The following is a 14,185-nucleotide window of genomic DNA, read 5'->3' as shown; positions in this document are numbered from 1 at the left end:
AGTAATCATACTGACACAGAATTGCTCTTCAAAAAATATATGGTTTTTGGGGGAAAATTACTGGAACTTTCGGGAGGAGAAGCTATAAGGGAAGAATTAAAAAAAATCTCGTAATAAAAGAGAGAGGAAATTCGAATGCGACAAATGATAGCTGATGTTTAGGTTTTTCTCTCGGCGTTTCAGACAAGTCGTAAAGAAATCGGAAGATAGTCGAAAATTGAAAAAAATTCGCATTTTTTAACTTCTACTTTTTTAAATAAAAATCTTTGCAATTTTTTTTTAGGAAAAATTTTGTAATTGTTAAAAAAAATTTGCAAGTTCTTTACAATTATTAAATAAAAATTTTAAATTTTTTTGATAAAAATTTCCAATTTTTTGATAAACATTTTTGCAACTTTTTTAATTTTTTGATAAAATTTTATGAACTTTTTTTAATAAAAATTTTATTTTTTTTTTAAATAAAAATTTTCCAATTTTTTTTTTAATAAAAATTTTCCAATTTTTTTAATAAATATTATACAATTTTTTTTTTTATAAAATTAAGAAAGAAAGAAATGTTTTAAGCAGGGTGTGAAGAATGATTAAAATGCGCTCTTTCTCACGAATACTCACGCGCGAGAATTCGAATGTTTTCAATTTGTCGCGAATGTTACAAAGTTACAATGAATGCACAAGCATTTGCAATCTCTCGCGAATGTTCGCCGCATTGTACGAAAAAATCACGAACGATAAAATTTCGCTGAAAGCGTCGTCGATTCATTCTTTCGCGAGCATTTATTGGTGAAGAACATTTTTTTGAGGAGACACCCTGTTGCAGTTCTCAGGGCAGCGTTCTGGCAGGTCTGGATATTCTTCCACAGCGTATTACTAACATTCGCGAACCACACTGGCGCTGCATAGCTTACCACTGACCGCTGGCCTATTGCTTTATAAGAGATCAACAAGGTTTCTTTGTCAGCGCCCCAAGTGCTGCCGGCTAGCGACTTGAGGACCTTGTTCCTACTACTCAGCTTACATCGCATAAAGCTATGGCTTACGTGGACGACTTGAAAAGGCTGTAGAACGTTACTCCCAGGTATCTTGGGGTAGTTGGTGGTCGGAATCGGAAATCAATGAACGTTTGTTGTTATTGTTGCCGTTTTGAACATTCGCGAGAATTTGGGAATGTTGGTTTTCATTCGTGAGAGAGAATGTGAGAAAGAATTTCAACCATCAAACGAAACGAACGAACGAATGTTGTTGTGTGCTCTCACTCGTTTGTTATGTGTGTGCGTGTGTGTGAGAACATTCTTTGACGAATGCTCGTTTGGTAAAGAATTTATTGGCATAAATTCATTCGTAAAATGAGCACAAAACGAAAAGAATGTATTGTTGAATGCATTCTCAGCGTTTTTGTGTGCGCACCCTGGGAATAACAAAACACATGTCCAACGTTCACGAACGTTTGCTGTTTTGAGCACTCGCGTTTGTTGTTGTTATTGTTGTTGTTGCCGTTTTCATTTGTGAGAGAGAATGTCAGAAAGAATTTCAACTACCAAACGAAACGAACGATCCGGTTGTTGTGTGCTCTCATTCGTTTGTTATGTGTGTGTGCGAACATTCTTTGCCGAATGCTCCTTTGGTAAAGAATTTATCGACATAAATTCATACGTAAAATGAGCAGCACAAAACGAAAAGAATGTATTTTGAATCATTCGCGAGCAGCCTGGTTTTAAGTGGCCATATGTGATCAGAAAGTTCTCACTTTGTATATTCCACCTCTCTCTCCCTCTCTTTTCTTCAAATATCACATGATTATATTTATCTCTCTCTCTTTAGAAAAATCCAAAGGCTTTGAAGTTCTGAATTTAAAAAAAACTTCTGTCTCTCTCCCCGTTCTTCTCCCCTTCTCTCTCTCTCCCTCTCTCTCTCGTTACATTATCTTATAGGTGTGCTCCAAATCCAAAGGCTTTGAAGTTCTAAATTAAAAAAAAAAAATCTGTCTCTCTCTCCCTTTTCTTCTCCCCTTCTCTCTCTCTCTACATTATCTTATTGCTGTGCTCCACATCCAAAGGCTTTGAAGTTTAAATTAAAAAAAAAACTTCTGTCTCTCTCCCCTTTCTTCTCCCTTTCTCTCTCTCTCTCTACATTATCTTATGGGTGTGCTCTCCCTTCTTGTTTTCACTCTCTCTCTCTCGAATTTTCCTTGCTCTCATACCTAACCAAAATGTTTCCTAAAAACTTGCAGTGATGCTTCTAAAAAAAAAACTGTGGAATTTTTTCGTGTGTGTGTGAATTGTGGGTGACCCGGAGGGGGGAGTGGGTGGTGTAGATAATGTTATGGGTGTAGTTGTTGTTGTTTTTTTGTTATTATAATAAGCGTGATTAGTTAACAAATTGTTGGTTTTTTGTTTTACTTGAATGTTGTAGTATTTTGTTTTTGTTTTTTTCTTTTTCCTAAATTTATAAAATTGGTGCTAATTGTCGTTTAGGTTGTAGTTGTTGTTTTTGTTTGGTTTTATAAATTTAAATTATTTTGTTTTTTTTAATAATTAATTATTGCACATTTAGCTCACAATTAGTTTCGTTTTTATCTAAGGATTTCTTGTTGTTGTTGCTGTTGTTTTTTTTTCAGGGGGTAGTGGCTACGGATTTTTTTAGTTTTAGTTTTCTTTCTTATATATATATAAATATTTTGTTTTTAAAAATTAAATATTACTGCACACTTAACTTAGATGCTGACTTCAATTATTGGTTGGTTGCTTTTCTTATATATATAAAAATATATATAATAATTTTTTATAATAAATATATATTTATATATTTTGTTTATACGAAAACTAAGAAGGCATATTTTTTTAAATTTATTTTTTATGTTTCGTTATAGCGTTCATTAAACCCAAGTTTTGTTGGTTGAGGTTATGTTCAATTTGTTTGTTTGTTTTTTTTTTCTAAGAAAAGTTTCTTTTTCTGAAGAATTTTTATTTTGCGTTTTTTTTTCTCTAGGGTATTTTTTTGTTATAATTTAAGTAGTTTATTGTTGTTGTTGCTTTATGTTTTTTATGAAAAAATGCATAGGTTTTCCGTTTTTATTTTTTTGTTGTAATATTGAGATCATCAGTTATAATTTACAAAAAAAATTAAATATTTTTTTTTAATTAAAAAAAAAAACAATAACAATTCTTCGAAAACAAACTTTTCTCATTTTTTTTTAATACCTCCTCTCTTCATCCTCCTCCAAATTTGTCACCAGAGAATCTAATGCAGTTTCCTTTATTAAACATTATTAAAAAAACTAAGTTTTTTTTAATTGCAATTCTTAAAAAAATGGACTAAGAAAATTCAAGATCATTGAAAAAAAATATTATTTAAAAAAATAAATCATCACAATCGTGCTGTATTATATAAAAAAAAAAAAATAGAAGTGTGTTCTAAACTCTGCTGAGAATTATGAAATTTTTTCCTAATTTTTTTTATGTAATATTCTCACTCAATATTATTTTTTCATTCTACTCTCTTCTGAACCTGGGGGGAAAAGGTATAAAAGTGAAGCGGAAAATTTTCAAAATTTTTTACATACATACAAAAAATTTTTTAGCACAAAAATCTCAAAAGGGAATTTAAAAAATATTTTTATTAATTTTTTTTTAATTTTTTATAAAAAAAGTTTAAAAAACAATTGTTTAATTAAATTTATTTTTTAATAAAAATTTTATGAAAAAATTAAAGCAATGTTTAAAAATTGTTTTTATCAAAGTGAATTAAAAAATTCCTTTCCTTCCTTAAAAAAATTTAAAAATTTTAATTAAAAAAATTTAAAAATTTTAATTAAAAAAATTTAAAAATTTTAATTAAAAAAATTTAAAAAGTTTAATTAAAACAATTTAAAAATTTTAATTAAAAAAATTTAAAAATTTTAATTAAAAAAAATAAAAAATTTCCACTTTTTTTAATTAAAAAAATTATTTTTTTAATATATTTTTTTGTTTATTTAAAAATTTTTTTTAATAAAAAAAGTGGAATTTTTTTATTTTTTTAATTAAAATTTTTAAATTTTTTTTATTAAAATTTTTTAATTTTTTTAATTAAATATTTTATTTTTTTTTATAAAAATTTGAAAATAAATGTTTGAAAAAAATTTCGATATTTGAAAAATGTCAACATATTTTAATGTGGATTTTTTAATAAGAATTTTTAAATTTTCAAATTTTTTTTAAAAAAATTTAAAAATTTTTTTCCTTTTTAAATTTTCCAATTTTTTTTATATTTTCAAAAATGTTATTTAATGAATATTTAAAAAAAAATCCCTATTAAAAATATTTTGATTTTTTTCAAATACCCAAGCTTCAAGTTTTCCTTTTTTCCACAACTTCTATCTCTCTCTCTCTCTCTTGAGGCTCGCTCACAAAAAGGTATACAAATTAAGCGGAAACATTTCCATTTGTTTTTCTTTTTTAATTAAAATTTTTAAATTTTTTTAATTAAAATTTTAATTTTTTTTAAATTAAAGTTTGGAAATAAATGTTTGAAAAATTTGTATTTGAGATATTCACGGTTAAAAATTTTCTATATTTGAAAATAAAGCCAAAAAATTTTAATGGGGATTTTTTTTAAATATTCTTTTATTTAATTTTTTTAATAAAAATTTTTAAAATTTTTTAAAAATATTTTCAAATTTTTTTATAAAAAATTTAATTTTTTTTGAATTGTCAAAATTTCATTTAATGAATATTTAAAAAAAAACCCTATTAAAAATATTTTGAAATTTTTTTTCAAATACCCAAGCTTCATTTTTATATTTTTTCCACTCCTTCTATCTCTCTCTTGAGGCTCGCTCTCATTATTAGGCTGTCAATTTTAAAATTCTCTTTTCAAAATTTTATTTAATGAATATTTAAAAAAAAACCTATTAAAAATATTTTGAAAATTGTTTTTTTTTTAAATACCCAAGCTTCATTTTTATATTTTTTCCCCTCACTCTCTTTTTCTCCTCTTTTTTGCTCTCTCACTATTAGGCTGTCAATTTTAAAATTCTCTTAATGCAGGTTGTTGTTGCTGTTCTATTAAAATATTGTTTTAGTTTTTGTTGTTGTTGTTGGGATTTATAAGCTAATATAGATCGTATGGATGGCGATGATGCTGTCGTCGACTTTGTCCTACCGGTACTATTATATCGTCATCGATTATATCATCGATGTTGATGGGTGCGCATGTGCAGCACAAGGTTATGTTTATGCTTTGATTTCTTGTGACAAATGGGGCACTCGAACTTGGGTTCAACGCCGCACTCGAAACGTACATGTCTATTAAGGCTATGGGGACGTGCATAAGAATTGCCACAACGTTCGCAGGTGTAGGCGCCGCCCCAGTTGGCTGGAGCACCGCCTGAACCTGCAACGCCACCACCACCCACAGTGGCCCCAGCACTACCAGAACCACCCGCACCACTTATTCCCGCCACCGAACTACTGCCCGCCGACGATGTTGCCGTACTGGAGGGTGTGTGCGGTGCCACAATGGCCGAGGTAGATGGACCACCACCCGGTGTACTGGCTGTCAGGCCAGTTGAACTGGCTGCAGACGGACCCGTAACACCCGTAGCAGTGGTCAATAGACTACCCGGAACTGGTGTAACGCCACCGCCACCACCTCCACTACTGCTACTGTAGCGGCGTTTGGGTGATGTATCACCACCACCACCAGCAGTTCCCGGTGGAAAATTCATAAAGGCATGTGTGGCAGCATGGGACTGATGCAACCCGTGGGTCTGGTGTGATGTTGCCACCGCAGCTATGGTATGTAAGGCAGCCTGTTGCAATTGTGTAGCCGTGGTCATACCTGTTGATGTTCCGCCGCCACCAGCTACCGTGGTACCGCCAACGCCGCCGCCACCTCCACCGCCTGCTGCTGCTCCACTAATCATGGCCGCACCGGCAGCCACAGCTGCCTGTTGCAGGGCCATTGAGACCAGATTCAATTTAAAATGGCTCGGCAAACGTAAATCACATGGCTGTTCGCTTTCCATGCAGCCGCCGTCGTCGTCATCGTCGTTCTCATCGTCTTCGGTGCGAAGGCCGGCATGCGATGCTGATGATGATGGTAATATGTATTTCTCCTCGTTTTCATCGAGATTTGTGCTTGGTTCAAATTTTATCACACCACCCGCGCTGCTTCCGGGTAGACCAGCTACGGCCGTGGCTGCTGATGAAGAACCTGCCGCCAGCATGTGCGGCAGGGGACTAGTTAGGGGACTGCGTTTTAGGCGACTGCTATGACGTCGTCGTTGCAAATAGTCGGCAGCGCCACCTAATCTGCCAGTGGAACCATCTGGGGGTGTTGGGTGGTGACAAAAAAAAAAGAGGTGGAAACAACCCCGCAAAAAATTTGGAAAAGAAAAACATTTTTTTTTGTTTTTTGTTTTTTTTTTTTTTTTTTTTTTTTTTTGAAGAAAATAGAAATAAAAAAACGTTAAGAAGGAAGAGAAAAATAGAAAACAAGAAAAAAATATGTCATTAGTATTTTCTTATATAATAAAAAATATTATATATTATTTTTAAAAAAATAAAAATAATAGCACTTTAAGAATTGGATTTTATTTTTGTAAATTTTTAATTTAAAACAAATAAAGGAGGTAAATTAAATTTATGAAAAAAAATATAAAAAACTATATATAAAAATTAATTAAAAATTATTTAATAAAATATTATAAATAAAAAAGGAATTATTATTACCATGATTTTTTTTGCGTAGTGTGAAATGAGAATTATTGAATTATTACATAAAAGTTATTTTTCATTTTTTTTGTTGTTGTTGTTGCGATTGTGAGAATGATAGAGAAAATAAACATTTAACTAAAAAGGGCAGTGGTGATGGTGAAATGTCTATATTGTGTGTGGAGGAATGAAAACGTTTTTAATTACATATATATTATTATTTTTATAGTTTAATTCCGGACAAACAAAAATTTTAAATTTAAGAAAAAATCGATTTTTTTTGGAAAAATTAAAAAATTTTAATTAAAAAAATACATAATAATATAATTTAATTAAAATATATAATAATTAAAATTATTTTATTTTTAGCAATTTTTTTAACTGAAAAAGTATTTATTTTAAATAAATTAAAAATTTTCTAAACTTATTTTTAATAAATTTTTTTAATAACAATTTGCAAAAAATTGTATTAAAAACAAAAAAAAAAATGTATAAAAAAATGAAAATGTTGTGTAAAAAAATTCAAAAATTTGTATTAAAAAAGTTTATTAACAATAAATTTCAATTTTTTTAATAAAAAAATTTCACTGTTTTTTAAATTGATTTTTTTAATAGCAATTCCTTAAAAATATATATTTTTTCAAATTATTATTTCGTTTTTTTTTAAATATATACATATGTATATATTAAATTGATTTTTTTTTAATTATATATTTAATTTTTTTTTCATTATGAATTTTTATGTTATTGTGTTCTTTATGAAAATATGTATATGAGGAGAATGTGAACGATAACACACAGATAGAAAGCTCTTATGTTAGTGACAAACACACACATAAATGTTTTTTTTTTTGATTTTTTATAATAAATAATTATTAATATTTATAAAACCGCCATAACATTTAATTTGAATTTTATTTTTTCTTTTTTCCCCAAATCTATAGGAATTGCATTTAAAAAAAATATATAGACAAGAATAATTTCTAGTTTTTCGTTCTGGAACTTTTCCTATATGGAGTTTTTTCTAACAGAACATAGATATATAAATAAAAAAAAAAAAATATTAACCACTGTAAATAAAATTACTGTTCGACTTGATTAGACCATACAATTGCCATATGATTTGTACATAACAATTGTAATCGATTGTTTTTTGTTATCAAGTCGTTATATTTTAGATTCACATTCGAACCCCTATAGCGATTGAATATAAATCATGGCAAAGATTAAGTGTTTACATATTTGGATATAAGTTCAATACTATATACATTTCTTTCATATATAATTAAATAAATAAATGTTCACAACTAACTTAAAATACGCATGCACTTTATCTTTCTATTAAAAAAAATTCGAAATTTTGAAACAAATAAGAAAAAAAATAATTTACCTGAAAATTTTTCAAAAAAAAATTTTTTTTTTTTTGTTTTGATGTTACAGATAAAATGTTTTTGGTAGGGAACAGGAAAATTGCATATAAAAGATTGTTGTATAAAATAAGAACCGGAAACCATCTGTGCGCTCCAGCTGCTAGAGAAGAAAAATAAATTTTGAATTTTGAAAAATAGATGGGGCCAATATTACACGATGATGATGATGCCAGGTATGTATCTTCCTCTGCATGTTTTTCATTTTTGATTGCTGTTAGCTTCCGTTTCTTACTTTTTGACTTTGACAGGGATAAGGAATAAATTATAGGAGATGTAAGAGTCAAAAAACAAAAAAAAAAAAAAAATATGCTATAAAAAATACAATAAAAGCTGTAAATGGGAAAAACAATAACTTCAATGAAAATAAAAAGAAAAAAATAATTTACAAAAATACCAAGGAAATGTTTTCAAAAGGAGCTATTAATCAAAATGCCCAAGGACATTTAAATCTGGTACGCTTAAATATTTTTTCACAAACAAAATGAAAATAAAAACCAGTAAGCAAAGTGGTAAAGTCGGACTGGGCCGACTATATGATACCCTTCACCATTTTGAGTATATTCAACAGATTAATCCTAACTGACGTCGCCTAACGCATTACACTGTGCAAAATTTCGTGCAAATCGAAAGATATTAAGGGACTTTGGTGCACCTACGCTATGCCAAAATTCGTGCAAATCGGAGGATATATAGGGAGTTTGATGCACCAATTACCTTACATCGGACGCAAAATATATATGGGAGCTATATCGAAATATGAACCGATCTCATCACGAAACTTAGCACACATCATTGTAGACTTAATTCCGTATGCTATACCGAAAATCGAAAGATATATAGGGAGTTTGGTGCATATGGGAGCTATATCTAAATCTGAACCGATTTTTCCAAAATTCAATTAGGGTTCGTCCTTGGTCCAAATAATTTAGCAGTGCCAAATTTCATTCGATTCCAATCAAAAATTCGTACAGGTCGTGGTTTACAATTTAACATCAACAGACGGACGGACAAACAGATGAACGGACATACATAAATCGACACAGAAAGTGATTCTATGCATATTCTCAAAAGGAACCATGGCTCTATCTCGATTCCTTTTGCCTGCACAAAGACATAATACCCTTTATCACACATTGTGGTGAAGGGTATAACAATTTCTCAATACTTTACAGAAATAGTTTTTTTTTTAAATTTTTGTAAATGATTGAGAAATTGTTTTAAATTTTTTTTGAATTGTTTTTTATTTGAAAGAATAGAATAAATAAGTAAAAAGTCTGAGAGTTCCATTACAATAAAAAAAAAAACATTAAAAAACGAATTTCTCAATACTGTTTCAAAAATTAACAGCCTGTTTCTGTAAAATTCTGAATGAACGAATTCGATTGATTTATCACAAAACCAGGTTGGTTGGTCCCTAAAGTGTCTTGAATTCGCTTGTTTAGAACTTAAAAAAAAACAGGCGGTAAATGAGTTATTTCCCCCCAATTGAATGACCAATTCCAAAGAACAATTTAATGGAATTTCATTACAAAATTGGGAAAAACAATCCCTTTTCAAGTAACAAAAACAAATTAAATCTTAAAAATAAAAAAAGTTTGTCAATACTTTACAAAAAAAAATGAATTTTGGAAAAAATCTAAACCAATAAATTCGAGTACTTTACAAACTAAATCCCAATACAAAGTTGTGTACATAGGTGTTGTTGGTATATACGCTAATCACTTGAATTCATCGATTTTCGAATTCAATTTCGAAACCGACTATTTTAACTACATAAACAAATTTACATATTTATTACTTTTTTTAATTTTATAAGACATGATTTAAATTAGGCATTTTACAGATGAAGAGAAGAGAGGTGAAGGGTTGTCTCTCTCTCTATATATCTCTCTCTCTCTCATTTATAAAACTCAATTTTAAATTGCCTAATGTAAATCAGGACTAAAAAAAGATAAAAAAATATTAAATTTTTAATAACATTAACAACTTTTTCAAATCACTAAGTTCTTACAATGGCTATATAAAAATTTTCAAAAAAAAAAAAAAAAAAAAATATTACAATAATTTCTTTTTCTCTGTTTACAAAATATTCTCTAAGGTAAAATACAAACAATATACACAACAGTTGAATTTTATATACGTAGCTAGAAAAGTATAACAACAATAATAATAGTAAATACATTCTACATAAGATATTTTTATTTGGTTGCAAATTGGTATTGGACTTTCAGAAGGCATGCAAACTTCCAAAGATCTCATCTCACTTCTCATGACCCCATCATCATCTTTTTCTCTTCTTCTTCTACAAATTTGTTTTTTATGTTGCCTTTTTTCTTTTTGATCTTCCATTTGATTGTCGTTGTAAGATCATTTGAGAGAAATAGGCTTTTCTATTTTTTTTTTTTTTTGGATTTTCTTGATGCTAAGGAAAATCTCGTCCTGTGTGTGTGTTGTTTCGTATAGATGGAAGATACAGACAGACAAACAACAGGCCACCACCACCACCTGAAAGAAAAAATATGTTAGTAAAAATTGTCATAACAAAAAAATAAATGTAATTTTTTGATTTTTGTTTTGTAAGAAGGGATTTAATGAGGGCAATCAAAGGTTAGTATAAAAAATATTAAAAACCTGATAGACTCAATTTTTAAATTACTGCCTTTGATTCTCAAATATAAAATTAAATAATTGAACCGAAATTGAAAGAACAAATTTATACTACTTGCATGGATGGAACACATCGGTGGGATGTACCCTATTTCTGAAAATAGAAATATAGAGTTTTCAAGTCTGAATTTTGAACTGAAAAAAAAATCAAATTTTCTAGAGGACCAATTGTTATTTATAAAACATCCATGTAGAGTAATTGGCCTCTACAAAGGCCTGGATAAAATTGAAATATTATTTTATATCTTCTCAACATTTATATATAAAAAATGTTATTTAAAAAAATATATAATACAACTTTTGTTTCAAAAATAGTTTAAGGGGACATCCCAAATTCTCGATTTTAAGTTTTAAAAATTTTCATTGGGCTGGTAAATGAATATCAATGCATGTTAAGGTTTGTAACACACACACACACACATATATATATATATAGATTTAAAAGAGAAGAAAAATAATTTTCAAAATTTTGTTGTTGTTGTAGCAGCCCTATTGCTTTTACACAATGGGCTGAGGTGACAGACGTTGGCCGAGTAAGACACGTTTCGGATCGTAGACCCCTCTGTCGTGGAAATGTGTTGATGTTTTTGGTGATTAAAGAAAAGTCGTTATTTTTGATGGCGGGTATGATAAAATCAGAATCCGGAAATTCCAAGGGTGTTATGAACTAGGATCCTTTGATTTTTTTTTTTTTTTTTGTTTTTTTTTTTTGGAAATTCGCCTATCTAAGTTATAAAAGTAGGGAAGTTATTTGCCGATTGGCTTTATCCTAGTTCATACGATAGTTATACAATACCAGAGAAATGTGTCAAAAATTGGAACCGATTGGATTATTAGTTTTTGAGATCGTAAAGACTCTGTTTCGAGGAAAATGCCTTTAAATTTTGAGAATCACTCTAGCCGTCACTTGATGCTAACACAGTAAATCCGGCTATATCTTCAAGAGTTGTTGAGATTTTCACTTGAAATTTTTGTGGGGGACATTCTTGAATTATTATTGATTCGAATTAAATTAAAATACAAAATTAATTTTTTTGAAACCGAGAATGGTGGGTGGGAGTCCCCCCTTTAAAGTGTATGGAAAATATTCTACAAATATATTTTTTAGTAAATTGTTTTTTTGATATTAAAAATATAAATACGTATTTAAAAAAAATTATACATTTTTAAAAAATCTTTTATAATTTGAAATAACTCTTTTCTTTTAAACATAACAATTTTTTTAACCAAAAAAATGTGTAAAAAATAACAAATATTCTCAAACAAAAATGTTTTAAATTTAGATATATTTTTTTAATTATTTAAAATTTTCAATACTCTTTTTTTTCTTTTCAGTAAGCTTTATATAGAAAAAAATTTTCTTCGAAACATTCGAGAATTATTTTAATTTTTAATTAGAATTATTAAAAAAAAATTTATTTATAATTTTTTAAATAAAAAAAAAAATAATTTAAATTTGAATTTTTTAATTTTTTTTTAATTTTAAATGTTTTAAATTCAGTATACAAATTAAAAAAAAAAATCACATTTATATTATATTTTTTTTACATTTTAAAATAAATTAAATTTTCCACCAAAGATTAATAAAAAAATATATATAATAATTCTGAATAAAAATTAAAATAATTCTCTTATGTTTTTGAAGAAAAAATGTTGAAATCACGAAATTCAAAAATTGTTATATTAAAAAAATATATAAAAAAACATTAATTTTAAATAATTTTTTTTTATTTCAAATTATTTCAAAATTTTTAAACTAACTTGTTTTTTCTTTTTTTCATTGAGCTTATATAGAAAAAGTTTGACATTTTTGATTTATTTTTTATACATAAATCTCTCAATGATTATAAAAAATCGAAAATTTCACATGATTCCAGTAATACATTCGAAATTTCAAACTGAATAGAGTTACAAGTTTCAATTCCTATATAACAATTATAAAATACTTTCATATCGCAACAAACAAAAAAATTATATAAAAATGTACAAAAAAACAGTTTCAATTTTGTAGTAGCAAAAAATATTCTTGATTTTTAAAATTTGAATTTTTTTTCAAAATCAATTTTAAGCATAAATACAATTTCAACTGATGTTCAAAAAAAATTTTTTTTTTTCAATTTTGTAGTACAAAAAAAGATTTTTGATTCCTTTTTTTAATTTGAATTTTTTTCAAAATCAATTTTTAGCGTGTTCGTTTTTTCCTGCATAGTACATACAGTTGCAAGTAGTTCAAAATTTGTTCTTTCAAAATTCTTCATTCATTTGAATCCAAGTCAATATTTGCATTATTTTTTGTGGGAGAGGAGGTCATGGTCATCCTGAACTCAAAATGCAGCCTCGAAACGATGGATAATTCCTTGAAAAAAGAAGAGAAACAAAAAAAATTAATTATAAAATATTAATAATTATTTTCAGTATTTACAGGGAGATATGAGAGAGAAAAGGGGGAGTTTGGGGGAAAATTGGGATTGGAAAAATGTGAAATTTAAAAAAAAAAATTTACATAAATTTGAAAATTGTTTAAAAATGCTGTTTGAAAATATGATAATGGGGAAAAAATTATTGGAGGAAAAATAAAATTCTATTTTAAGGAAAATGATACTGGAGACTTGAGATGGAATTCGAATATGGACAAATATGGAATTTATTTTTTATTTAATAATCATGATATTTGTTTTTACTTTTTTTTTTAAATTATGTTATGACTTACATGGATTTCGAGTATGAGTGGAACACAAGTTGGTGACAGACATAGTAAGGTGACCGAAAAGTGTCATATGGAAGTATGAGTATGATGTTTGGTGTTTCGGGGCTGGGTGTATGGAATGAATGGAGTGGAGTGCCAAATGATTTTTTTTTTTGTTTTTTTGGTTGGTTTTCAAAAAAAAATTTTATGAATCCCCATATACGAGGAGTATATAAATAAAAAGTCTAACAATATTTATTTTTTTTAATTTTTTTATTTTTAATTTTTTTGTAATATATTTAAATGTATTTTTTGTGGTTTTGTTTTCTTTACATAATTTTTTTTTTTTTGAATTTTTTTGTTTTGTGGGAATGTGTGTGTGTATTATAATATTATATATAATAATTATTATTACTTTAATCTATATTTGCAATATTCTCAAAGTTATGCAAAGTTATTGTGTTAGAGAAGTTGGGGGGATTGTGGTGGCAAGAGTGTTGGTTGGGCATGTTAAATCCCAAGGGGTTTTTTCTTTAACACAAAACACCTTCCAACTGAGACTGAGGACACTCAGATGGAAGATGTATGTGGTAATAAAAAATATCTCCACTTGGATTTATAGTGTGTGTGTTTTTTTTTATTAGTGAGTAAGTGTATTTTTTATTTTTTTAATGATAAATATATATATATATATATATATATATTTATAT

General features: G+C 27.7%; 1 protein-coding gene across 1 annotated transcript; it reads right to left on the bottom strand.

Annotated features, from left to right (window-relative positions):
* Positions 1–5,167: 5,167 nt before the first annotated feature.
* LOC133323827 (circumsporozoite protein-like) lies at positions 5,168–13,542 on the bottom strand. The gene is made up of 2 exons (XM_061532726.1): positions 13,500–13,542; positions 5,168–6,306 (listed from the first exon to the last, which is right to left on the bottom strand). Exons 1-2 carry the CDS (start codon positions 13,540–13,542, stop codon positions 5,168–5,170), a joined length of 1,182 nt encoding a protein of 393 aa, XP_061388710.1.
* Between the last annotated feature and the right edge of the window lie 643 nt (positions 13,543–14,185).

The sequence above is a fragment of the Musca vetustissima genome, unplaced genomic scaffold, assembly GCF_032173495.1.
Source record: "Musca vetustissima isolate MV318-11 ecotype Yass unplaced genomic scaffold, APGP_CSIRO_Mvet_v1 utg17403, whole genome shotgun sequence".
NCBI classification, from domain to species: Eukaryota; Metazoa; Arthropoda; class Insecta; order Diptera; family Muscidae; genus Musca; species Musca vetustissima.
This window is presented reverse-complemented; position numbering and strand designations above follow the sequence as displayed.

Coding starts and splice junctions, on each gene's coding strand:
- LOC133323827 (XM_061532726.1), bottom strand. CDS start 13,542: ATGTCTGTCACCAACTTGTGTTCCACTCATACTCGAAATCCAT. Junction 6,307..13,499: donor CACTCATACTCGAAATCCAT/GTAAGTCATAAC, acceptor CAACACCCCCAG/ATGGTTCCACTGGCAGATTA.